The 26,563-nt window shown below is 36.1% G+C and overlaps 1 protein-coding gene across 4 annotated transcripts in view; it reads right to left on the reverse strand.

Annotated features, from left to right (window-relative positions):
* Positions 1-1,735: 1,735 nt before the first annotated feature.
* The window catches only part of BOLL (boule homolog, RNA binding protein), a 56,053-nt gene continuing 31,225 nt past the window's right edge, over positions 1,736-26,563 (reverse strand). For 3 of the 4 annotated variants that reach the window (XM_065881213.1, XM_065881214.1, XM_065881212.1), the window contains 2 exons: positions 26,361-26,459; positions 1,736-2,576 (listed from right to left, as the gene is read on the reverse strand). In XM_065881213.1, coding sequence (XP_065737285.1) covers positions 2,553-2,576; positions 26,361-26,459 — 123 coding nt within the window. In that variant the 3' untranslated portion in view covers positions 1,736-2,552. The remainder of the gene's footprint in view (positions 2,577-26,360; positions 26,460-26,563) is intronic. The other variant, XM_065881215.1, reaches the window with a different exon arrangement.

Raw genomic sequence — 26,563 nt, forward strand, 5'->3', positions numbered from 1 at the left:
ATAGCATAAATCCAGGAAACACACTCCTAACATATGGGAGTTATCATGTATAAACGTGTTTGAAAATAATGTACTGCCATTATTGGCAGAAATTTATAAAGCAATGTTATAAACTAAATCATACATCTTTTTCTAAGCTATCCTGTAACTCAGCTGAGAGGAAGTTAAAGTCTTAATTTTCCAAGATGCTTTATCTTTTGACATGCTACCATCTTTCTATCTCTGATTGTATTAGAGGTTTTAGAAAAATAGGTTGCAAATTTATTACCTTCTGATTCTGGTACAGGGACTAATAATGTATTACCCATTTCATTCTAAAACAGAGTGAACTGCAGCTGTCTTAAGATTGGCTTTTCAAAATGGGTACTAAGTAAGTAAAAACTTCATTTCAAATTTACCTATAGGAGATATACTACAGGGAATTCTGCCAGGGAATTAGGACTCAGAGCTTTCACTGTTGTGGCCCAGGTTCGATCCCTGGTAGGGGAAGTAAGATCCCACAAGCTGCACGGCGCTGGCAAAAAAAACCCCCAAAAGACAAAAAAACAAAAAACCTACAGAAAGGAAAAAAATAAAATGAGCTTTATGTAGTATATGTCAGGAGAATTTTCATCCTCCTAATCTGTTTTTAGAAAAACATGTTTGGGCTATCAAGCTAGGCCATGAAGAAGGTTGATGATATCCTCCATATATTTAGGTTTCAATAAAGTCCACAGTTTTGATTAGCTTCTCAAAATAAAGCTAAATTCTAAGAAAGTCTATATGTATGAATTATATATGCACGTATATATATAAAATATGTATGCATATTATGTATATATATTAGATGTGTGCATACATATAATCTATATAGCTCTGTAGAAAAACACACCTGGGTATGCATAATTATCAAAATTCCTTATCCAATAATACATCATTAATTTTTATTAACAGTCCAGGATTTGTTTAGCATCATGTTTAACATTTTGAAAATCAAAACATTAATTTTTTTTGTTCTCAAGGATAGTACTATTAAAAGAAGATCTCTAACACTGGTAGTTAATAATTTTTACTTACAGAACAAAAAACTTGAAATTTCATTGTGGGACTTTAGTCTTTTTACATTTCTAAAAACTGAGAGTAATTAATGTACATGGAATCCTCATATGCTAGTATATATTTCATATGGTCCTGCTGTTCTCATGAAACCATTTGACTGGCAAGCACATTCACTACGGTTTCAAAAGAAACTCCCTGTTTGACTGACGAGGAAAAACTTTGGGGTCCAAGTCTTATTATTTCTGTTGCTGAGCATGGAATATATTTGGGGATGGAAAAAGAAAGGAAAGAGATTTATTAGGGTAATGCCAATATTTATGGCTTTTCCCCTTCTCGCCTAAAATTAGGAGGTCAGTGAAAGAACTGCAAATAGATTGAAGAAGGCTCTTTTCATACTACAAATAAATTTTAGTGATAAAAACACTTATGATTTGTTCTGTAACTTTTGAACAACGGCTTCTCCTCCCCACCTATTTTCCAATTTTATAATAAGAATTGGCTTTAGAATCAGAATTTAAAGTTTTTCTTTGGTGTAAGAAATAATTTTGCTTTTTATGGAAATAATTAATTGTCTTTTTAAGAACTGATAACATATATAACTGAATATACTGGTAAAACATAAGGAAAGGTCAAAAGATTAAAACATTAAAAGAACACCAAAATATAGTAAAATATTAGTCAATGTTATGAGATCATGTCAGAGGTGAGCCTTCTTTTATCAAAACACCTCTACTAGGTGATCCATATTATATAAAATTTGGTACCAAATGGCTTATGTTATAGGAAGGCTGGAGCATTATCTCAAATATTAGAGAAAAAATTTACTATGGTCAAATTAATCACATGAAAAGGCAAGAATACCGATCATGTTGATGGTATTTCCAATGTTCGGAAATGTTATTTAAAAAGGAGTATAAGTACTATTCAAATTCTGAAAACCATGGTAAAAGCAAAATTAAATAAGGAGTAGCAGTAACAAATAAATAAAAAAACAGACGAAAAATGACAGAATTACAAAGTAGTAGAACTGATTCATTAAGATTAAATATGTGATAAAAGGCATGAAAGTACTAAAAATTCTATTAGAATTAGAAATGACTCTTATCCTAAATATTAAAATAGATATCAAAGAATATGAAACATAACTTCTAAAAGATTGAGAGGAAAAGAAATAACACAAAGCAGAGAAAATGAAAGATACCTCACTATTCCCAATGTGGTTATTATTTATGGAATGGATAAAACATGTTGTAGAAAATGTCATTACAGTTAGATCAACACATTAAAAAACCAACATGCCACATCCACCTAAATAATTTTGTAGAACAGCCGAAAAAGCAAATTTCATCAAATTTAGACAGCTTATAGTGGAATAAATAAGTATGGCGAGGTATTAACTAACCCTAAGTTTCACAACGGGCAGCTTCTAGCCGGTTCGTTGAAGCTGGGTCTTGGCCACACAAGGATCATAGGACAAGAAATCAGTTGAGCTAGACTAGAGCTGCCCAGTTGTCTTAATAATGAATGCTCCACACTGTCTGTTAAGTAAAGAGAAAGAAAATATAGATCAGAAAACCTGAATGGGAAAAAAAGAATAGAATAGATGAGTGTAGGACATCCACGAACATTTACTAAATACTTGCAGAACATGTGGTACTAATAGTATTAGAGTGTTAAGAAGTGAGAGGGTAGAGATTAGGAGGGGTCCAGCACTCAGGAAAGGCTTGCTCTCTCTCTGAGAGCTTACAATCTATTTTACACAATCTTTAGTCTAGTGTTACAGTATAAATGTTCCATATATAAAAATGAGAAATAGGTCAACAGAGAAACAAGTGAGTTACAACATTCCTTCTATTTTGAAAACATTATGAGGTGAGTTTTAAAAACATGTTTCTAAAAACAGGAGTGGAGATAGGCAGAAGGCTATTTAGAAAGTTGTCTAAAACCCCAAAAGTACTCTTCAAGCTGGCATTGGTAGAACAGGCACTTAGGTACCTATGTCATAGAATACAGAGTAATTCCATATATCTGTGTTATCCTGAGAATTTTTTTGTGCTAATGCTAGTTTGGGCCAAAGAAACAACCTAGTCCCTACCACCTTTTTGGCACTTTGAGCATAGGTCCATTCCTAATTTAGGGAACCAAGTTGTCCTATGACATATTTTTACATTTTGTATAGGCTCAAAATTTTCCATATTCCAATTACTTTAGAGAAGTACTATCGGACAGAAATTTCTATGTTGATGGAAACGTTCTATATCTACATTGTCAAATATGGTAGTCAGTAGCCACATGGGGCTATTTAGCACTTGAAATGTGGCGTCAACAAGTGGTGCTGGGAAAACTGGACAGCCACATGTAAAACAGTGAGATTACAATATTCTCTCATATCATATACAAAAATAAACTCAAAATGGTTTAAAGATCTAAATGTAAGACATGAAGCCATAAAACTCCTGTAAGAGAACATAGGTGAAACACTCTTTGACATAAATTGTAGCAATATTTTCTTGGATCAGTCTTCCAAGGCAAAAGAAGTAAAAGCAAAAATAAATAAATGGGACTTAATTAAACTGAAAGGCTTCTGCACAGCAAAGGAAACCATAAACAAAACGAAAGGGCAACCTACAGGATGGGAAAAAATATTTGTAAACAATGTGACAGATAAGGGGTTAATATCCAAAATATACAAATAGCTCATCCAACTCAATATAAAAAAGAAAATCTAATCAAAAAATGGGCAGAAGACTCGAACAGACATTTTTCCAAAGAAGTCATACAGATGGCTAATAGGTACATGAAAAGATGCTCAGCATTATTAATTATTAGAGAAACGCAAATCAAAACCACAATGAGGGACTTCCCTGGTGGTGCAGTGGTTAAGAATCTGCCTGCCAATGCAGGGGACACGGCTTTGAGCCCTGGTCCAAGAAGATCCCACATGCCACGTAGCAACTAAGCCTGTGTGCCACAACTACTGAGCCTGCGCTCTACTGCCCACGAGCCACAACTGCTGAGTCCACATGCTGCAACTACTGAAGCCTGTGTGCCTAGAGCCCATGCTCTGCAACAATAGAAACCGCTGCAATGAGAAACCTGCGCACTGCAAGGAAGAGTAGCCCCTGCTCGCCACAACTAGAGAAAGCCCGCGCGCAGCGACAACCCAACGCAGCCAAAAAATAAATAAATAAAATTTAAAAAATCAAATACTTTCTCATTAGAAAAAACAAAACACAGTGAGGTATTGCCTCACACCTGTCAGAATGGCCTTTATCAAGTCTACAAATAACAAATGTTGGCGAGGATGTGGAGAAAGGGGAACCCTCTTGCACTGTTGGTGGGAATGTAATTGGTGCAACCACTAAGGAAAACAGTATGGAGGTTCCTTAAAAAAACTAAAAATAGCAGTACTATATGATCCAGCAATTCCCCTCCTGGGTATATATCCAGAAAAAAAAAAGAAAACACTAATTTGAAAAGATACATGCACCCCAATGTTCATAGCAGCACTATTTACAATAGCCAAACAATAATCTAAATGCCCATCAATAGACAATTGGATTAAGAGGATGTGATATATATATATATATATATATATATATATATATATATATATATATATATATATATATATCACATTATACACACACACAATGGAGTATTACTCAGCCATAAAAAAGAAGGAAATATTGCCAGTTGCAGCAACATGGGTGGACCTAGTGAATATTATGCTTAGTGAAGTGAGTCCGACAAAGACAAATACAATATAATAGCTCTTATACGTGGAATCTAAAAAAAAAAATACAAATGAATGTATATAAAAAACAGAAACAGACTCACAGACATAGAAATCAAATTTGTGGTTACCAAAGGGGTGAGGGAAGGGGGAAGGGACAAATTGGGGGTATGGAATTAACAAACTACTATATATAAAATAGAAAAGCAACAAGGATTTATTATACAGCACAGGGAGTTATACCCATTATCTTATAATAACCTATAATACAATATTATCTGCAAAAGTATTGAATCAGTATGCTGTATACCTGAAACTAAAACAATACTGTAAATTAACTATACCTCAATTGAAAACAAAATAAATGTGGCTAGTTGCAATTGAGGAACTGAATTTTAAATTTCATTTAATTTTAATTAATTTAAAATTGGAATTAGCCTCATGTGGCTAGTGGTTACCATGTTTTGGGAACAGCATGACTCTAGGGGTTCAAACTTGTCTGGTTTGCCAAACTCTATAGATGGGCCAGGATTTCTCTGGCCTGTTTAATACTGTCTAATACCACTTAATATAATTCACTGCTGTATTCTCAGTGTCTTGAGTACTGGCTAGCAAATGGTAGATGCTTGACAAATATTTGGTAAATGAATGAAAGATACTGTGGTAATATATAGCTATTCATGCCTAATCAACTTTTACTTGCAATATGCCCTGGTTCTCTCAGAAAAAAATAAGGGAAGCAAAGTTAAACTGTTCTCTGTATGTGGAATTGCTTGACTGAAGCTCAATAAGCCTAGAGAGAACAGGAGCTAACTTCATTACAGCTCAAAGAAAAAAAATATAAACAGTTGCATATGAATAATTTAGGTCGATAATTATGGGAATATTGAAGGAAGAATATGCAATGGCAAGGAATTTGGCAAGGAAGTATGTGGATAAGAGTTGATGAGAATGATAAGAGGAAAAGAAAGTACAGATTAAAAAACTAAATTCAGATTTTATGCATGACTAAAGGATAGGAACTGAAGATAGAGAAGTCTTGAAGAAATAAATATACAGTAATCTGGTTAGTCCATAATAGAGCTTAGAAAAGGGATTTGGCAGTGGAAAGAGAAATGAATATATTATTTTTAGCAAGTTAGTGATCTGAAAAAGGACACAAAACAGTACAAATAGACCATGTGGCTTAAAGAAGTCAGAAAAAGTCACTGGTATTGTTTTGATTTCAGGGGATAAGGGAGATGGGCAAACTAAAATAAAAGAGGTGAGGATTCTGAAAATAAAATGTATGAAATTGTGTATTCATGATCTTCAGTTTGAGGAGGTAGTGACCATCCATCCAGGTGCTTTTGTTTTAGAGTTAAAATAGGGACAGAATCAAAACACTAGGGTCAGAATCACTATTAAACACTACTAAAATTCAGAAGAAAACTGGAAAACTCCCTGAGAAGACAATGTAGAGGACAAAGAGAATCATGCCATGATTAGCTGGTAAAAAAGGAAAAAACATATTTTTTGAAAGAGATACTGAAAGATCAAACAGAGTGCAAGGAGAGCCACATATAAGAATGAATAAAATTTGAGCACAGGTTAGTTGACAGTATTGTATTAAAGAGAATCTAAGAGGACAAGCACTAGGACAAGACCCTTGTGGTTTGGCTAATAATCATCAAATCTTGGCAATAAATCTTAGATAAGTGCTTTGACTAGATCTCAGTACTGAAAGAATAGTAATTTCATGAGTGAAAAAGATACCCCTATATTCCTCCTTCATGCCTTTCCAAAACAGATAAATTTAAAATATTTTTAGTGAAGTGTGGAATACAAAATCCTATTGCTTATTATCCTGTGTCAAAGTGGGGAAAGATGTTATCCAAAAAAATTCAGGGGCCTTCCCTGGTGGCGCAGTGGTTGAGAGTCCGCCTGCCGGTGCAGGGGACACGGGTTCGTGCCCGGTCCGAGAAGATCCCACATGCCGCGGAGCGGCTGGGCCCGTGAGCCATGGCCGCTGAGCCTGCGCGTCCGGAGCCTGTGCTCCGCAACGGGAGAGGCCACAACAGTGAGAGGCCCGTGTACGGCAAAAAAAAAAAAAAAAAAAAAAAAATTCAGGAAGCAATTCTGTAAGGTATTAAGGTTTGATGAGTTCAGTCGTGAAAGTAAAATGCTCATCCAAGTAGTATGGGTGCTAAGAGGAAAGAAAGTAGATTGGGTAAAAGGAGGAAAAATGTTCAAATAGAGGGAATGACAGACTCAGAATGCAAGGGAAGTGAGTGCTAAAACTAAGAATGGGAATACGTAATTGGATTGTGCCACACAATGAGACAGAGTTCCCGCTCTAAACGAAGCACAAAATTTACTCAGAATACTGTGCCAATTGGTACCTATCCTTACACATTAATTAACAAATACCTCGAATTCTCTGGTGGCCTAGTGGTTAGGATTTTGGGCTTTCTCTGCTGTGACCCAGGTTAAATTCCTGGTCGGGGAACTGAGATCCTGCAAGCAGTGTGGCCAAAAAAGCCCCTAAAACAGAAAAACAACCCCCCCTAAACCCCCCAAATATCTCAAATTATCCTTATTCACATTTCCCCCACATTGACTAAGTATTCTGACTGGTAAGAACTTATGGACAATGTGAAATTAAATCAGTCTAGAAGCTAAGGGTCAAATAATCCATGTTAGGTTAAACATAGATCAAAAACAAATAATTAAAAATGGAAATATAATATAAATATGTATATAATGTATGATATTTTATATAATATAAAAAAGAATGTACATATGTGTATAACTGAGTCACTTTGCCGCACAGCAAAGACTGGCACAACATTGTAAATCACCTATAGGTCAATAAAAAAAATGGAAATATAATCAAAGCATTTGTACTACATTTCACATTACACTTTAAGACGATACATGAACCTGACAGTGGGTTAACCCAAGGGTTGTAAAACTATAGCCTATAGGCTAAATCTGGCCTATCATCTGTTTTTGTAAATAAAGTTTTACTGGAACATGGTCACAGTCATTGTTTATGTCTTATCTGTGGTTGTTTTCAAGCTACAGTTGCAGTGAATAGTTGAGCTAGAGACCATGTGGCCTAAAGAGCTTAAAATATTTACTATTGGACCCTTTACAGAAAGTTTGTTGACCACTGGGGTTTAAACTATTCAGTCTGGAAAAAAAAATTTCAGGCTGAGAACTTCTGAAAATCTTTGAAAGAAAACATTAATAAGGTGCCTTAAGAGTGTATCTACTCTATTGTGGAAATCAATTATCACTACCCTCAAATATATTGGATTCACCTTATTTAAAGTCAAAATCAGAAATTACAAGTTTAATAGAAACTTAAGAGAAACTAAGAAGCTATTGATACTAATGCTTTTGAGACTACAAAGAACAGGAATTAACTAGGTTATATATTTAGGTATATAAGAAGTACCTAAAGCACTTAAGTATCGGGACTTCCCTGGTGGTCCAGTGGCCAAGACTCCACACACCCAATGGAGGGGGCCCGGGTTCAATCCCTGGTCAGGGAACTAGATCCCACATACCGCAACTAAAAGATCCCACAGGTCGCAACTAAAAGATCCCACTTCCCTCAACTAAAAGATCCTGCGTGCTGCAACTAAGACCCGGCGCAGCCAAATAAATAAACAAACAAAAAAGGAGATAAATATTAGTGCTCTAGATACCACAGTGTTTAAGTTAAATCTATACAACAGTTATTCTATGTTTTACTGTCAGAAAGTCTTTACAAAAGCACAAAGAGCTTTCTTGTAATATTAAAAAGTTTAATACTTCTTAAGGCCTTGACTTTTTAACATTGAGACTATTAGTGTTTTTTTAATAGAAAATTAATTTGTTATAATGTTTGTTGTAGAAAGTTGTGTTTACTTAATGTGGTAAACTGTATTTGCAATATTTGGTTGGTATTATTCCTCATCAACCTACTTCCTATGTCACTGCTTATCTAGTTGAATAACCTCAACTAGTATGGAAGACTAAAAAGCTCTCTTAGAATTAGGTGAACATGTAGCTAAAGAAATTCCTCCTGTTAAAATTTATGTTACAAATGAAATAAAGTGACTCTAACACAGAGGTTAACTTTTTATTTTTTAAAAATGTTTGCTTTTCTATATACTTATTATAGGTACAATAGAGGTCTTCATAAATAGTTAATTGTTTTTATATATTTGTGCCATGGACTTCTTTGGTAGTCTACTGAGGCCTATGAACCCCTTCTCAGAATCATGTTTTTAAATATCTAAAATAAAATACATAAGATTATAAGGGAAACAAGGTATACTGTAATACACATACCTACAGACTCTTTAGGAGGGGATCTTTGGAGCAGATTAACTTTAAAACTCAGTGCAGAATCTTAGTATCTCTTTTCCTTGAACTCAAAGATTAAATGCAAATGATTGGCATGGTGATTATTCTATAATATCATCAAGAATCAGTATATCACACTTTTTGCTGCAAAGGTACTTAATAACATATAGACCCCCATCTTGCATACTATCATCATTAACATTTCAAGTAAAAAAAGTGACATAATATTCAGTTTGACTCTCTTAAGGCAATCTTAGATTAGATTTTAATATGTCAGGAAAACCAAGGACAACAATATTCAGGTCTATATATTTTCTTAAGAGCAGCAACTAACTTCTGAACTTAATTAAAAATATAATTCCCTAATTGTTTTAGAGAATTTGATTGAGCTAGGATATACTACCATTGAAAATGTGTTAATAAGATAAAAAGTAAAGTGTGGTGATATAAATTGCCATTTATGTGGGAAAAAACAAAAACTCTCAACAATTATATAATATTATATATAAATATATAATATATACTGCATATATAGATACATGTAATATACACATATAAGGCATTATATTACCTTTTTTTAAAAAAAATATTTATTTATTTATTTGGCTGCACCACGTCTTTTTTTTTTTAAACATCTTTATTGGAGTATAATTGCTTTACAATGGTGTGTCAGTTTCTGCTTTATAACAAAGTGAATCAGTTATACATATACATATGTCCCCATATCTCTTCCTTCTTGCCTCTCTCTCCCTCCCACCTTCCCTATCTCACCCCTCTAGGTGGTCACTATATTACCTTTTTTTAAAATTAATTTTTATTGGAGTATAGTTGATTTACAATATTGTGTTAGTTTCTGCTGTACAGCAAAGGAATCAGTTATACATATACACATATCCACTCTTTTTTTAGATTCTATTCCCATATAGGTCATTATAGAGTATTGAGTAGAGTTCCCTGTGCTATACAGTAGGTTATATTACCTTTCTAAGAAGACAGGCGTATAAAGAAAAGATTGCCATAATTATTAGCTATGAGGGACTAATGGGAAACGATTATTGACACTATTTCAATGTTTTCTTTCACACTGGGTACATCCACAACTAACTGTAGTACTTAACATATAAAATCAATAGTTAAAGGCTCTGGGTTGAAACCTGGGTACCTTAATAATTTTTTAAAAAATGGACTTTTTTTAGAGCTGCTTTAGGTTCACAGTGAAAATTGGGCAGAAAGTAGAGAGTTCCAATAGACTCCCTACCATCATATATGCACAACGTCCTCTATTCACATCTGGTACCAGAATGGTGCATTTGTTACATTTGATGAACCCATCATTATCACCCAAAGTCCATAGTTTACATTAGGGTTCACTCTTGGTGTTAACACATTCTATGGGTTTTGACAAATGTATGATGACATGTATCTATCATTATACTAACAGATAGAATAGTTTCACTGACCTAAAAATCCTCTGGGCTCTGCCTGTTCAACTTTCCCTCCCCACAACACCTGGCAACCACTGATCTTTTTACTGTTTCCAGTTTTGCCTTTTCCAAAATGTCATATAATTGGAAACATACAGTATGTAGTGTTGTCAGATTATTATTTGTTTTACTTAGCAATATGCATTTAAGTTTCCTCCATGTTTTTCCATGGCTTGAAAGCTCATTTCTTCTTAGTGCTAAATAATATTCCATTGTCTGGATATACTGTTTCTCCATTCACTTACTGAAGGGCATCTTGGTTACTTCCAAGTTTTGGCAATCATGAATAAGCCTGATATAAACATCTTTGTGCAGGGTTTTGTGTGGACATGTTTTCAGCTCACTTGGGTTAATACCTGAGAGCGCAGTTGCTAGATTCTATTGTATGAGTATAGTTAGTTTTGTAAGAAACCGACGAACTGTCTTCTAAAGTGGCTGTACCATTTTGCATTCTGCCAGCAATGAATGAGAGTTCCTGTTCTTCCACATCCCTGCTTGCATTTAGTGCTGTCAGTATTGTGGATTTTGGCCATTCTAATGTGGGTGTAGTGTAGTGGTATCTCATTGCAGTTTTAATTTGTGATTTCCTAATGACGTATGATATTAAGCATCTCTTCAAATGCTTCTTTGCCAATTGTGTATCTTCTCTGGTGAGGTGTCTCTTAAGGCCTTTGCCCCATTTTTTAATTGGTTTGTCTTAAATTGTTTTAAAATTTCTTGTTGTGGAGTTTTAAGAATTCTTTGTATATTTTGGATAATATTCTACAAATATTTCCTCTTAGTCTGTGGCTTGTCTTCTCATTCTCTTGACACTGTCTTTCACAAAGCATAAGTTTTTCATTTTAATAAAGCCCCTGTATCAATTATTTCTCTCACAGATTATGGCTTTGGTGTTGTACCTAAAAAGTCATTGTGAAACCGAAGGTCATCTAGATTTTCTCCTATGTCGTCTTCTAGGAGTTTTATATTCTTTTTTACATTTAGGTCTGTGATCAATTTTGAGTTAATTTTTGTGAGGGGTGTAACATCTGTGTTTATATTCACTTTTTTGCATGTGGATATCCACTTGTTCTAGCATCATTTGTTGAAAAGACTACTTTCCTCCATTGTATTGTATTTGCTCCTTTGTCAAAGATTAGTTGACTGTCTTTTTGTGGGCGTATATATATTTTATCTGATTTAGTTGTGTGTAGAAAAACTCAAATTCATAGACTCCTATCTTAAGTCTGGGTAATGAAAAAGTAAGCAGAAAATTACTGCTTTAATAAGATATACAAAAGATATGGAAGACATTTCTAAGTGAACCACTGATATACAGCATGGTGACTATAATTAATATTACCGTATTGTATATTTGAAAGTTGCTAAGAGAGTAGATCTTCCAAGTTCTTATCACAAGAAAAAAATTGTAACTATGTGAGGTTTTGGATGTTTAACTAGACTTATTGTGGTGATCATTTTGCAATATATACATATATTGAATCATTACATCGTCACCTGAACTAATACAATATTATATATCAATTATATTTCATTATAAAAAATAAACATTTAATGAAGAAAAAAAGTGGACCATTGAGATATGTAATTATTTCCAGGTTACATAAATTTGATATAAGAGTTATCTGTAAACTTTATTTTTAAAAATGTATAAGATTAAAAAAAGGGGAAAAAACTTAAACATGATTGTGAAGTCGAGATAATTCAAAGATGTAAAAAGCTGATGGTTTTATTATTTATTTTAAAAAATTACTTCTTTTATATATATATATATATATATATATATATGGAATAGTACATGTGTAAGGAATAGCAAATTTCAGCTGTTTTTTTTTTTTTTTGGTCACTTACAGTGTTGTTCTTCTCAGATGTTCTGGGATTTTTACCTTGAGACAGTTTTCTCCTAAGGGTATTATCATCAGTTAAGATAGTTAGTAATACTTACAGAAGTAGAGAAAAACACTTAGCGGGTGGATAGTGGGCCAAACCAGTCCCACTAGCTTGTGCTGTGGTTTGAGAAGGAGTTGGGGTGTGTCATGTCCAGACACAGAGCACTTGGCACCTTCATCTAGGCTATCTCAACCCATATGTTGCCATTTCAACAGGGTGAAATGAAGGATCCTGAAGGATGCCTGCCAGGGAGTCAATCTCTCAATAACTCTGAGAGTTAATAACTCTCAAAAATCTCTCAATAACTGTTCCACAATATTCTTCTTTGAATATACTCGTTAATGAGTTACACTCATTAGAGAATATGGCCAGTACAATTTACTGTATTTATAGAGATTCACTTTGTGACTAAAATATTATCAACTTTTAGAAATGTTCTATGGGTGCTAGAAAAGAAATAGCCTTCTCATTGCAAGGCACAGAATTCAGTATGTATTATTCATATATAATATTTTTTAGGTCTTATTTATTCAAATCTGAGTTATGGTCATCATATTAAAGTCTTCCATCACAGTTACGTTTCTTTCTTCTAGTATTTCTAACAGATTTGCTTTATATTTTTGATGTTACATTATTAGACTTACTTATTCATTATAGATTTAAACTTTTATCACAATAAACTGGTCTTGTTTACTGCTTTTAACTTTGTTTTTTTTTATTATTATTTTTGGCTGCATTGGGTCTTTGTTGCTGCACACAGGCTTTCTCTAGTTGCGGCGAGTGGGGGCTACTCTTCGTTGTGGTGCGAGGCCTTCTTATTGCGGTGGCTTCTCTTGTTGTGGAGCACAGGCTCTAGGTGCATGGGCTTCAGTAGTTGTGGCACACGGGCTCAGTAGTTGTGGCTCATGGGCTCAGTAGTTGTGGCTCATGGGCTTAGTTGCTCCACGCCATGTGGGATATTCCCGGACCAGGGCTTGAACCCATGTCCCCTGCATTGGCAGGTGGATTCTTAACAACTGTGCCACCAGGGAAGCCCACTGCTTTTTACTTTGAAATTTACTTTCTTATATTAATGTCATCTGTTTTTTTTTTTTCCCCAACTGTTGTTCACATTTGCCTGACATATGTTGGCTGAAAACACTCAATCTGGTGTTCTTTGCACTTTTGAAGTTAATTTTTATCTTTATTAAAGTAATATATAAAAGTTTTGAAAGTCAAAGAGTTGTTAAAGGGTAAGAACCTACTCCTCTCCTGCCACTGCACTCCTATCCTGAAATTTCACCATAATCTTCCTTTTGCAGTAATTGTGCCAAGTAGTTGGTGGACCCTTTTGTTTTTTTAGTTTTAATCTGTTTTTTTTTTTTTTTACTGATGTATAGTTGATTTACAGTATTATATTAGTTTTAGGTTTGTAACATAGTGATTCAGTATTTTTATAGAGTATATGCAAGTTGAAGTTATTATAAAACATTGGCTATATTCCCTGTGCTATACAATATATCCTTGTAGCTTATTTTATACATAGTAATTTGTACCTCCTAATCTCCCACTCCTACCTTGCCCCTCCCTTCTCCCATCTTGCCCCTCCCCTCTTCCCTCTCCCCACTGGTAACCACTAGTTTGTTTTCTATAACTGTGAGTCTGTTTTGTTATATTCGTTTTTTAATTTTATTAAAAATTGTCTTTATTGGAGTATAGGTGATTTACAGTGTTGTGTTAGTTTCAGGTATACAGCAAAGTGAATCAGTTATACATATATATATATCCACTCTTTTTTTTAGATTCTATTCCCATGCAGCCATTACAGAGTATTGAGTAGAGTTCCCTGTGCTATACAGTAGCTTCTTATAAGTTTTCTATTTTATATATAGTAGTGTGTATATGTCAGTCCCAATCTCCCAATTTATCTCTCCCCCCCACCCCCTGCCCTTAATGCCTGGTAACGATAAGTTTGTTTTCTACATCTGTGACTCTACTTCTGTTCTGTAAATAAGTTCATTTATACCTGTTTTTTTAGATTCCATATATAAGCGATATCATATATTTGTCTTTCTGTGTCTGACTTACTTCACTCAGTATGACAATCTCTAGGTCCATCCAGGTTGCTGCAAATGGCATTATTTTGTTCTTTTTTATTGCTGAGTAATATTCCATTGTATATATGTACCACACCTTCTTTTTTTTTTTTTTTTTTTCACACCTTCTTTATGCATTCCTCTGTTGATGGACATTTAGGTTGCTTCCATGTTCTGGCTATTGTAAATAGTGCTGCAGTGAACATTGTGGTACATGACTCTTTTTGAATTATGGTTTTCTCTGGGTATTTGCCCAGTAGTGGGATTGTTGGATCATATGGTAGTTCTACTTTTACTTTTTTAAGGAACCTCCATACTGTTATCCATAGTGGCTGTACCAATTTACATTCCCACCAACAGTGTAGGAGGCTTCCCTTTTCTCCATACCCTCTCTAGCATTTATTGTTTGTAGATTTTTCGATGATGGCCATTCTGACCAGTGTGAGGTGATACCTCACTGTAGTTTTGATTTGCATTTCTCTAAAAATTTGTGATGTTAAGCATCTTTTCATGTGCTTTTGGGTCTTTGGAGAAATGTCTCTAGATCTTCCACTCATTTTATGATTGGGTTATTTGTTTTTTTGATATTAAGCTGCATGAGCTGTTTATATATTTTGGAGGTTAATCCCTTGTCAGTTGCTTTGTTTGCAAATATTTTCTCCCATTCTGAGGACTGTCTTTTTGTTTTGTTTATGGTTTCCTTTGCTGCGCAAATGCTTTTAAGTTTAATTAGATCCCATTTGTTTATTTTTGTTTTTATTTTCATTACTCTAGGAGGTGGAACAAAAAAAGATCTTGCTGTGATTTATGTCAAAGAATGTTCTGTCTGTGTTTTCCTGTATGAGTTTTATAGTGTCTGGCCATACATTTCATTTAGGTCTTTAATCCATTTTGAGTTTATTTTTGTATACGGTGTTAGGGAGTGTTCTAATTTCATTCTTTTTTTTTAAATTTTATTTTTGGCTGCATTGGGTCTTCGTTGCTGTGCGTGGGCTTTCTCTTGTTGCGGCGAGTGGGGGCTACTCTTCGTTGTGGTGCATGGGCTTCTCATTGCGGTGGCTTCTCTTGCTGCAGAGCACAGGTTCTAGGCATGTGGGCTTCAGTAGTTGTGGAGAGCAGGCTTCAGTAGTTGTGGCTTGCAGGCTCTAGAGCGCAGGCTCAGTAGTTGTGGCGCACAGGCTTAGTTGCTCCATGGCATGTGGGATCTTCCCGGACCAGGGCTCGAACCCGTGTCCCCTGCATTGGCAGGCGGATTCTTAACCATTGAACCACCAGAGAAGTCCCTAATTTCATTCTTTTACATGTAGCTGTACAGTTTTCCCAGCACCATTTATTGAAGAGACTGTCTTTTCTCCATTGTATACTTACATCCTTTGTCATAGATTAGGTGACCATAGGTGTGTGGGTTTATTTCTGGGCTTTCTATCCTGTTCCATTGATCTATATTTCTGGTTTTTTTTGGCATTACCATTCTGTCTTGATTACTGTAGCTTTGTAGTATAGTCTGAAGTCAGAGAGCCTGATTCCTCCAGCTCCGTTTTTCTTTCTCAAGATTGCTTTGGCTATTCGGGGTCTTTTGTGCTTCCATACAAATTGTAAAATCTTTTGTTCGATTTCTGTGAGAAATGCCATTGGTATGTTTGTTTTTTTAGACTTGACGTATAAGTGATAACACACAATAATTGTCTTTGTGTGACTTATTTCACTAAGCATAATACTCTCTAGGTCCATCCATGTTATTGCAAATGGCAGAATTTCATTCTTTTTTATGGCTGAGTAATATTCCGTTGTGTGTGTAAATATATATAAATATAAATAAATAAATAAATAAATAAAAATATATGTAATACACCACATCTTCTTTAACCATTTATCTGTCAATGGACACTTAGGTTGCTTGCATATATTGGCTACTGTAAATAATGCTACTATGAACAGTGGGGTGCATGTATCTTTCCACATTAGTGTTTTCATTTTCTTCTGGTATATACCTAAGAGTGGAATTGCTGGGTTGTATGGCAGTTTTATTTTTATTTTTTGAGGAACCTCCTTTTGGAAAACATGCTGTTCTCCACAGTGGCTGTACCAGTTTACGTTCCCACCAGCCGTGCATGAGGGTTCCCTTTTCTCTACATCCTTGCCAACACTTATTTGTTGTCTTTTTTTTTTTGGCTGCATTGTGTCTTTGTTGCTGCATGTGGGCTTTCTCTAGTTGCAGCAACCGGGGGCTACTCTTCAATGCAGTGCATGGGCTTCTTATTGTGGTAGCTTCTCTTGTTGCGAAGCATGGGCTCTAGGCACATGGACATCAGTAATTGCAGCACACAGGCTCAGTAGTTGCAGTATGTGGGCCCTAGAGTGCATGGGCTTCAGTAGTTGTGGCATGTGGGCTCAGTAGTTGTGGCTTGCAGGCTCAAGAGCACAGGCTCAGTAGTTGTGGCACACAGGCTTAGTTGCTCTGTGGCATGTGAGATCTTCCCGGACCAGGGATTGAACCCATGTCCCCTGCATTGGCAGGTGGATTCTTAACCACTGCATCACTAGGGAAGTCCCTGTTGTCTTTTTGATCATAGCTTTTCTGACAGGCATGAGTTGATATATCACTGTGGTTTTCATTTGCATGTCTCTGATGATTAGCGATGTTGAGCATATTTCATGTGCCTATTGGCCATCTGTATCTCGTTTTTGGAAAAACGTCTATTCAGGTCTTCTGCCCATTTTAAAAAAATAATAAATTTATTTATTCATTTTTGGCTGTGTTGAGTCTTCGTTGCTGCACGAGGGCTTTCTCTAGTTGTGGCGAGCAGGGGCTACTCTTTGTTGCCGTGCGTGGGCTTCTCATTGTGGTGGCTTCTCTTGTTGCGGATCACGGGCTGTAGGCATGTGGGCTTCTGTAGTTGCAGCAGGCGGGCTCAGTAGTTGTGGTGCGCGGGCTCTGGAGCGCTGGTTCAGCAGTTGTGGCACACGGGCTTAGTTGCTCCATGGCATGTGGGATCTTCCTGGACCAGGGCTCGAGCCCGTGTGCCCTGCATTCGCAGGTGGATTCTTATCCACTGCACCACCAGGGAAGTCCCTGCTTATTTTTTAATTGGGTTGTTGGGGTTTTTTTGGTATTAAGTTGTATAAGTTATTTATTTTTGATATTAACCCCTTATTGGTCATATCAATTGCAAATATTTTCTCCCATTCAGTGGGTTGTGTTTTCATTTTGTTGATGGTTTCCATTGCTGTGCAAAAGATTTTAAGTTTAATTAGGTCCCATTTGTTTATTTTTGTTTTTATTTCCTTTGCCTTAGGAGACAGACCCAAAAAATATTGCTACAATTTATGTCAAAGAGTGTTCTGCCTATGTTTTCTTCTAGGAGTTTTATGGTTTCTGGTCTTGCATTTAGGTATTTAATCCACTTTGAGTTTATTTTTGTATGTGGTATGAGAAAATATTCTAATTTTTATTTACATGTAGCTGTTCAGTTTTCCCAGCACCATGTATTGAAGAGAGTGTCTTTTCTCCATTGTATGCTCTTGACTCCTTTTTCATAGATTGACCATAAGTGTGTAGGTTTATTTCTGGGCTCTCTATTCTATTCCATTGGTCTATGTGTCTGTTTTTGTGCCAGTACCATATTGTTTTGAATACTGTAGCTTTGTAGTATAAAGTCAGGGAGTGTGATACCTCTAGCTTTGTTCTTTTTTCTTAAGATTGCTTTGGCTATTTGGGGTCTTATGTGGTTCCATATAAATTTTAGGATTATTCGTTGTAGTTGATTTAATTCTTTATAGTTTTCAGAGTATAGGTGTTTGACCTCCTTGGTTAGGTTTATTCCTAGGTATTTTATTTTATTTTATTTTAATTAATTAATTTATTTTTATTTTTTTGCGGTACGCGGGCCTCTCACTGTTGTGGCCTCTCCCGTTGCGGAGCACAGGCTCCGGATGCCCAGGCTCAGCAGCCATGTAAATTTTTTACTCCCCTCCTCCATGTTTTGTGTTTTTGATGTCATATTTTACATTTCATGTTTATCATTTCACTGTCTAAGGTAATTATAGTTGGTTTTTACAACTTTTTATCTTTTAATCTTAGGACTAGCTTATTTAAGTGGTTGCTCCACAGTCTTTACTATGTATTTGCCTTTACTAGTGGTATTTTTCCTTTCCTATAGATTCTTACTTTTTGTGGCCTTTTCTTTTTCACTTAGAGAAGACCCTTTAACATTTCTTTTAGGGTAGGTTTAGTATTGCTGAATTCTTTTAGTTTTTGCTTGTCTGAAAAATTCTGTATTTCTCCTTTTATTCTAAACGATAATCTTGCTTGGTAGGGTGTCCTAGGTTGCAGGTTTTTCCCTTTCAGGACTTTGAATATATTATGCCACTCCCTTCTGGCCTGCAAAATTTCTGCAGAGAAATCAGCTGATAGCCTTATGGGGGTTCCCTTGAACTGACTCTTTGTTTTTCTCTTGCTGCCTTCAGAATCCTCTCATTATCTTTAAATTTTGCCATTTTATTTATGATATGTCTTGGTGTGGGTCTGTTTGGGTTCATCTTGTTTGGGACCCTCTGTGGTTCCTGTAGCTGGATATCTCTTTCCTTCTTTAGGTTTGGTAAGTTTTCAGCCATAATTTCATGAAATATATTTTCAACCCCTTTCTCTCTCTCTTCTCCCTATAATGTGAATGTTTTCACACTTGATGTTGTCCTAGAGTTTCCTTAAACTGTTTTCATTTTTTTAAATTTGTTTTTCTTTCTGCTGTTCTGATTGGGTGGTTTCCATTATTCTACCTTCCAGATCACATATGCATCACCTGGTCTACTGTTAAGTCCCTCTAGTTTCTTTTCATTTCAGTTATCATATTCTTCTGTACTGATTGATTCTTTTTCATATTTTCTAGTTCTTTGTTACAATTGTCACTGTGTTAATCAATTATTTTCCCTAATTCAGTTAGCATTCTTATTACTAACACTTGAACTCTTTATCTGGTAAATTATTTATTCTGTTTCATTAGTTGTTTTTTTAGGGTTTTTCTCTTATTCTTTCATTTGAAACAAACTGCTCTCTCTTCACGTTCTGCTTAAATTTCTCCATTTCTATGAAATTAGCTCAATCAGTTACCTATTGTGGTTTTGAAAGGGTGTCCTTATGTGGGACTGTCCCTATACAGTCTGTTTGTGCCCAGTGGCTTTGGTGGGAAAGCTGGATCTGATGTGATCATGAGTTACGTCTTTCCCCAGGGTATGCTGGCAGCTATCACCTTGATAAGAGGTGGGGCTGGACATGGAGGGGACAGAGCTAGAGCCAGAGCTAGGTGTGAGCCAGGGATTCTCCACTGCTCAGTGGCCAACACTACCCTATTGAAGGAAGGGTCAGGTCCCAAGTTCCTGGAGCAGAAGTCCTGAGGGTCGTCAGATCTGGCTCCCTTCCCTCTAATTGTGTTCTCCCTCCTCCCAGCACTGTCACCCTTGCCCCAAAAGGGAGCAGTGCTGGAACAGAGGGGCTGGAGCAGGCTTTTGGCATGGGTTGGGGTGTAGCCTGTGGTGGTCCTGGCGGCAGTCTGCATTCCAAACTGCTCCCAATCCGCTGACTCTGCTGGTGCCAGCAATGGCTGCCCTTGCCCTGTTTAGATGCTGTGTCAGGTCTGAGCCAGCTCTGTTCCCCAAAACTGTGCACTCCCCTCGGCTGCAGTAGCCCTTGCCTGGAATGGAGCTGCACCACAGAGTAGGTGGGGCTGGAGTGCCCAGTGTGGGTCGGGGTGTGGGCTGTGGCAGGCCCAGCACCAGTGAGAGTTCTGGACCACTCCCGACCCACTGCCTCCACTAGTGCCAGAAATGGCCACCCTTGCCCTATTCAGATGCTTTTCTGTGTTTGAGCTGGCTCTGTCCCCCAGAGCTGTGCACTCCCCTTGGCCATGGAAGGCTATGAGCCAGTGTGAAGCTGTACTGCAGAGCAAGTGGGGCTGGAGTTGGTGTTTGTCTCAGGCCCGGGTGCACACCGGGGTGGTGGCAGGAAACTGGCCAGAGTCCCAGGCAGTTTCTATCTGCTTCCTCTGCCTTGTTTCGGTAGTGTGTGTGATCTTCACAAGTGGAGTCCAGGTTTCTTACAGCCCTGCTGTCAGTCCCTCTGGTTTTCAAACCTGCTAAGGCAACTTGTCTTCTCAGTGTCAGACCCCCAGGCTGGGGATACCTGAAACGTGGATTGAACCTCTCACTCCCCAGGGAGTGAGCCTGTGTAATCCCTCTCCTCTTCCCTGTTCCCTCCCGACCTGATCATTTCTCTTCCCTTCCTACCCAATTCCATCTGGATCTTGGATCTTTGTTACAACCTTGGTTGTATAAGAGTCTTTCTGCCAGATGACTTCCAGTTTGTTTTCAGTGAGAATTGCTCCACGTGTAGATATATTTTTGATGTGTTTGTGGTGGGAGGTGAGCTCTACCTGCATCCTCCTACTCCACCATTATGATCTCCCTCTGGGCCCTTTTAATCTAGACACTCCTGTCATTAACTTCCTAGGGAATTTTCTTGTACTAATTTTTTTCCTAATTTCCCCCAAACCATTTTCTCTATGTCTTTTTCCAGAATTAATATTTGACTTCTTGAATTAATCTTCTGATTTTATCTTTTTCTCTATTATTTTTCACCTTTGTCTTTTAAAAATCTATTTTCTAAAATCTTTTGCCTATAATGTCTAACCCTTTCACATGTAATTTATTTCAGATATCACATTAGTGGTAAAACTAGTGAAATCTGAAGAAGGTATATAGTTAAGAGAATTGCATTATTGTTCATTTCCTGTACCAGTGCCCTCCAGTCAAAGAACAGCAGGGTGAAGGGTATATAGAAACTATTATTTCTGTGACTTTTCAACTTATTTCAGAATACAAAGCTGAAAAAAATTAAAAGGACTAAGATTTTTTTTTTTTGCAGTATGCGGGCCTCTCACTGCTGTGGCCTCTCCCTTTGCAGAGCACAGGCTCCAGACGCGCAGGCTCAGTGGCCATGGCTCACGGGCCTAGCTGCTCCGCGGCATGTGGGATCTTCCTGGGGCACGAACCCGTGTCCCCTGCATCGGCAGGCGGACTCTCAACCACTGCGCCACCAGGGAAGCCCAGGACTAAGATGTTTGAGAAAAAATAAAGTGTTTTCTGGGATGACTATGCATGGACCACTTCTCATAAATTTTCTCTTATCTCTGAGAGGATATTAATTATAGTTTCTTTGATTTTTTTCTGCTCCCTGAATTATATGTTTCGTCTGAATTTCTTTTTTTATCTGTTTGTTTTGGTCTCTCATTCTGAAGGCTTTCTTCTAATGTGACTGCACACCCATATTTAATAGGGCAGACTAAAATCCTAATGGGAAGTTCTTTGTGAATGATGGGTTTATCAATGAGCTTCACTGTAGGTATTTCAGAGGGCCAGACAACTTTTTCTCAGTGGTATCAAGCATGATGTAAAGACAAATTTAATTCTTTCCATCATATTAATAGTTTCATACAGTGTTTTCTTACACTGGCTAGCAACCATTTTATCTTTCCTGTTTTTTAGTTTGTAATTTCCAGGAACATGGGATATATTTTTGAAAATTAATTTAATTTCCTCTTATATATGTTCTTATACATTATATATATATATATGCTATTTATCCTTATCTTCAATGCAAAAAATTTTTCATGAGACCCATGCAGTGTGTACTTTTCTGTTTATTCATCACTGAATGGAGATCTATCCATGACAATTCTAAAAAGTGGTTTAATGAGTCCTTGACTCTCCTTACTGTTCTCTGTCCCCTCTGAGGCTATCTATAGTTAGACCTATGCACAGTCCATGAAAATTTTTACCCTCTTGTATGCTCAGAGCTGCAAAGCACAGGTTTTTCCTATTCCTGCCTTCCAGAATGCAATACTTCACAATTGTCCTCCTCTACCCTGAGGACCTGCTGAATATGAAGGAATTTTAATCTCTAATTGCTTTATAGGAAGTGTTAATGATACTGAAATGAGGAAATGGTTAGGAAGAAGACAGTAGTAGAATTTTTCTGTAAGGTAAGATAGTTGCTAATGTTTAGGTGAACGCACATTATGGGTCTCTGAGCTAAAAAAACAGACAGTGGTAGTAGGTCAAATCCCTTTCCAATTTACTTTTGAATCATTCTGTCTTTCCAACAAGTAAGGTCTAACAGGCCAATAGTTGTGTTTTTCATTCAAGCCCAATCAGTGCCTTAATTAGAAGAAATTCCTCATAGCCTGGCAAGTGGTTAAATATTATCCTTAATATCAAATGTTTTCATGAATAGCTAGTAATACATTGGAGTTAAATAAAAAGAACATTTAACTTAAAGGTGAATTTCAAATTATAATTTACTCACTTTCCAGTATCTCAATTAATTCTCATAAGAATAAATTTATTAGACACAAATTAATGCAAAAATGGAAAAACACTGTAAGGAAACATAAATACTTTACAATTCTCCACTTACACCCTTATTACCTAGGGATCTGATATTCATCTTAAAAGCTTCAAATGCCCAAATAGACAAAGATTTTCCTTTTGTTCCTTCCTATAGTCTAGTTCAATGGGATAATTTTGACATTATGTGATTTTGCTTCATTGACTTTAAAATTAATTCTGTATGTGACTCTGCTGAATTAGGGAATGATACCCTAATTAATACCATGTTAACCTAATAAATAGTTTCTATATTGGTCTGATTTACAATGTATTATTTGATTTGACAGAATACAGTAGCCTGTGGCTTACTGTCAGTGAGTAGCTTCTGGCAAACAGTCACTTATAGCAGTTAGACTTGTGCTCTGAACTCTGGATAAGGTCTCTATTTTACTGATTAGATTTGTTGCTTTAAGATAGTTTTGATGTCTGAAATCACTACTTCTGGATACATACAATTAACATCCTTAAAATTATAATAGAGTTTTAAAAATCACTTACACCTTACACTTTTTTATAAAAACAATAGGCTCAAATTCTTCCAAGGAGTATTTCTACAATTGCTGTACGCAGGCCTGTCACTGTTGTGGCCTCTCCCGTTGCGGAGCACAGGCTCCGGAGGCGCAGGCTCAGCGGCCATGGCTCACGGGCCCAGCCGCTCCGCGGCATGTGGGATCTTCCCGGACCGGGACACGAACCCGTGTCCCCTGCATTGGCAGGCCGACTCTCAACCACTGCGCCATCAGGGAAGCCCAACTTTTCTATAATTTTAAGTCACCAAGGTTTTTGGTACACCAGGGAAAATTTGCATAGGAAGAAAAAAGGTTAATGTTTCAAATGTCAATATTTTAGTATTAGTCTACTTTAATAAATTATAGGAAACAATCGTCTCCTATTGATTTAGTAACATTTGTGGATTAATATTTCTATATTATAATACAAATGCACTATAAACAAAAGTAGATAATTTTCCACACAGCAAAATTTGTATAGTAAAGTATGTCTACAAGATTGTATAGTTTTAGAAAACTATAGAATTGGTTTTGGAGTTTCTGTTGCTGAGTGGGGCACCATTTTCTACTGAGTGCCATCAAATCACCTAAAGAAAAATATTTGAGTATAAAATACATGGAACCTTCAACTTGAAAGATAAAATAGGAAATATAAAACTCTATACAAAAGCCCTGTGTTGCCATTTTGATTTTGAAGGTTTATTTAATTGAATTTTCTTTGTTTCCCCTCATCTCTAACAAAAGGGGAATTGTGGGGGTTTTTTCTGCCCCTTAACTCAAGCTTCCTACAATCCCGCATATCTAAATTAAAAATAAAACATGCCAGGGACTTCCCTGGTGGTCCAGTGGTTAAGATTCTGTGCTTCCAATGCAGGGGTCATGGGTTCGATCCCTGGTCCGGGAACTAAGTTCCCACATGCCGCACAGCACGGCCAAAAAATATAAATAAATGAATAAAAATAAAACATGCCAAACTTCATTGATTCTGAGATATACATCTTTTCATATTTCAAAAACTCTGAATCAGTATACATTTACAATTGATGGCAAGTTTTTTTTCTTTCATAGTGATACATAAAATAATGGTGTGTTGTATAATCCATGCTAGCTCAGATTCGATGAAATCTAATTACAGTTGTGTGAGACGTGGGCTTTGGAGTAAGCTAGTTAACCACAGTTCATAGCTCTTAAACTCTTCCCTAGTCCTAAAATCTTAACTCTGTCAGGATCAAAATCTTCCCTAGGATGTATCCCATGTGAAAACCAGAATTATTATAAGCCTTAAAAAGACAGATTAAATACAAATAGATCAAGTCAGTGGTTTTGTTAGCCTTTAGCCTGTGGCACAGCAGAGCAAAGATCTGTATCAGGATAGAAAGGGTAAAGTTCCTCTTAGCAGCATTTCTCCAGACAAGAGGCAGATTTCTGATTCCAGTTTTATGCTTATACGCACAAAGAAATGTGTCTATTCACACCACTGTTATGATTTATATTCAACATATGTATAATTTTTATATGATAAAGAATAAGATACCAGTTTCTCTGTACAATTTCTGAATTACCTACTCACAGATTTAAGAAAATGTAGAAAAGTGTATAGTCTTAAACTAGAAGGATTAAACTTTAAATCAAGGATGTTTAACATTAATATTCTTTGGAAATTTCTCCTATCCAACTACCACTCTATCCTCTATTGGAATTATTTAGAAGTACAACTTCAATCATTTGTGTTTATATATATATATAATGTGTGTGTGTATAATATATATATAATCTGCAATTGATTATCTAATATGGCATAGCTATTTCAGCTATTTCTAAAGAAGCGTATCTGGAGAAAGTATTAACATTAGGAGAAGTTTGTTTTAGAAGATTTTGATACTATAATGAGCTCTCTATAAGTAACGTTTACTAACACTTTAGGCTTTGGTATTAGGTCAAAATTATGACTTTAGTCCATGTTTGCAGTACAGTGGCAAGAGCAGTGAAGGAATGCAGTGAAGGGGTGAGGAGATTCGAAAGACTGTGGAGGCTCCTTAAAGTAGACTGTCCTGGTATTGAGTTCCAATATATGGTCTGGGTCAGAAGCAAAAATATGAGTGTGAAATCGCTAACCTCCATCATTTTATTGTAAAAAGTACACTGCAAGCAAGATTCATAGTACCATCATAATAGTTAATCAGTTTGGGTTCTTAGAGATGTAGTCACATTTCCCTAATATATTTATATATTGAATACACACATGGATCTAACTAGATTACCACTCCTGGCCTGGATCTGATTTAAGGTGCATGAGCACAAAATTCCCAAACTGGAAGAGTAGATCATTAACTGTTTTCATCTCCCCATAAATGTTACATGCCATTAACATAATAAAAATCTTAGTATATGAAGTATCTAGGCAAATTCATAGAGACAGACAGTAGATTAGAAGTTACCAGGGACTGCAGAGAGAAGAATATAAAGTTATTGCTTAATGGGTACAGAGTTTCTATTTGGGGTGATGAGAAAGTTTGGAACTAGATAGTGGTGACAGTTGCACAGCAATGTGGATGTAATTAATACCACTTAGCTGTACACTTAAAAATGGAAGATTTTAAGTCATATATATTTTACTACAGTAAATAAAAAGTTTTGACCATGTGTGGTTTATAAGTTGTTCAAAACTAATTCATAGAATTTATAGCTAGTTTAGAATTGTATTTCCTTCACATGAAATAATTAACTAATTCTGTACTTCTGATTGCAAATGTGACATAAATATCCAAAGTTGTTTCTTTTCAGAAGAGAAATTTGGAAAACCTGAAATATGACTGAGAATAACAGAAAAAAATCCAAACAAACTTCTTACTTTAATTGGTTCAGGCTGCATCACAGGTGCAGGCATAGCAATGGCACTTGGAGCATAAACCTGGTGATATGTTGCTTGAACTCCATGATCAGAATAAGGCTATAACAAAACAAAGAAAAAAATACTGTTTTTCATTTATTAATTAAAAATATTTATTCAGCATTACAATTTACTAGGCATTTTGCTACATAATGGAGAAACAC

The sequence above is a fragment of the Phocoena phocoena genome, chromosome 7, assembly GCF_963924675.1.
Source record: "Phocoena phocoena chromosome 7, mPhoPho1.1, whole genome shotgun sequence".
Taxonomy (NCBI): domain Eukaryota; kingdom Metazoa; phylum Chordata; class Mammalia; order Artiodactyla; family Phocoenidae; genus Phocoena; species Phocoena phocoena.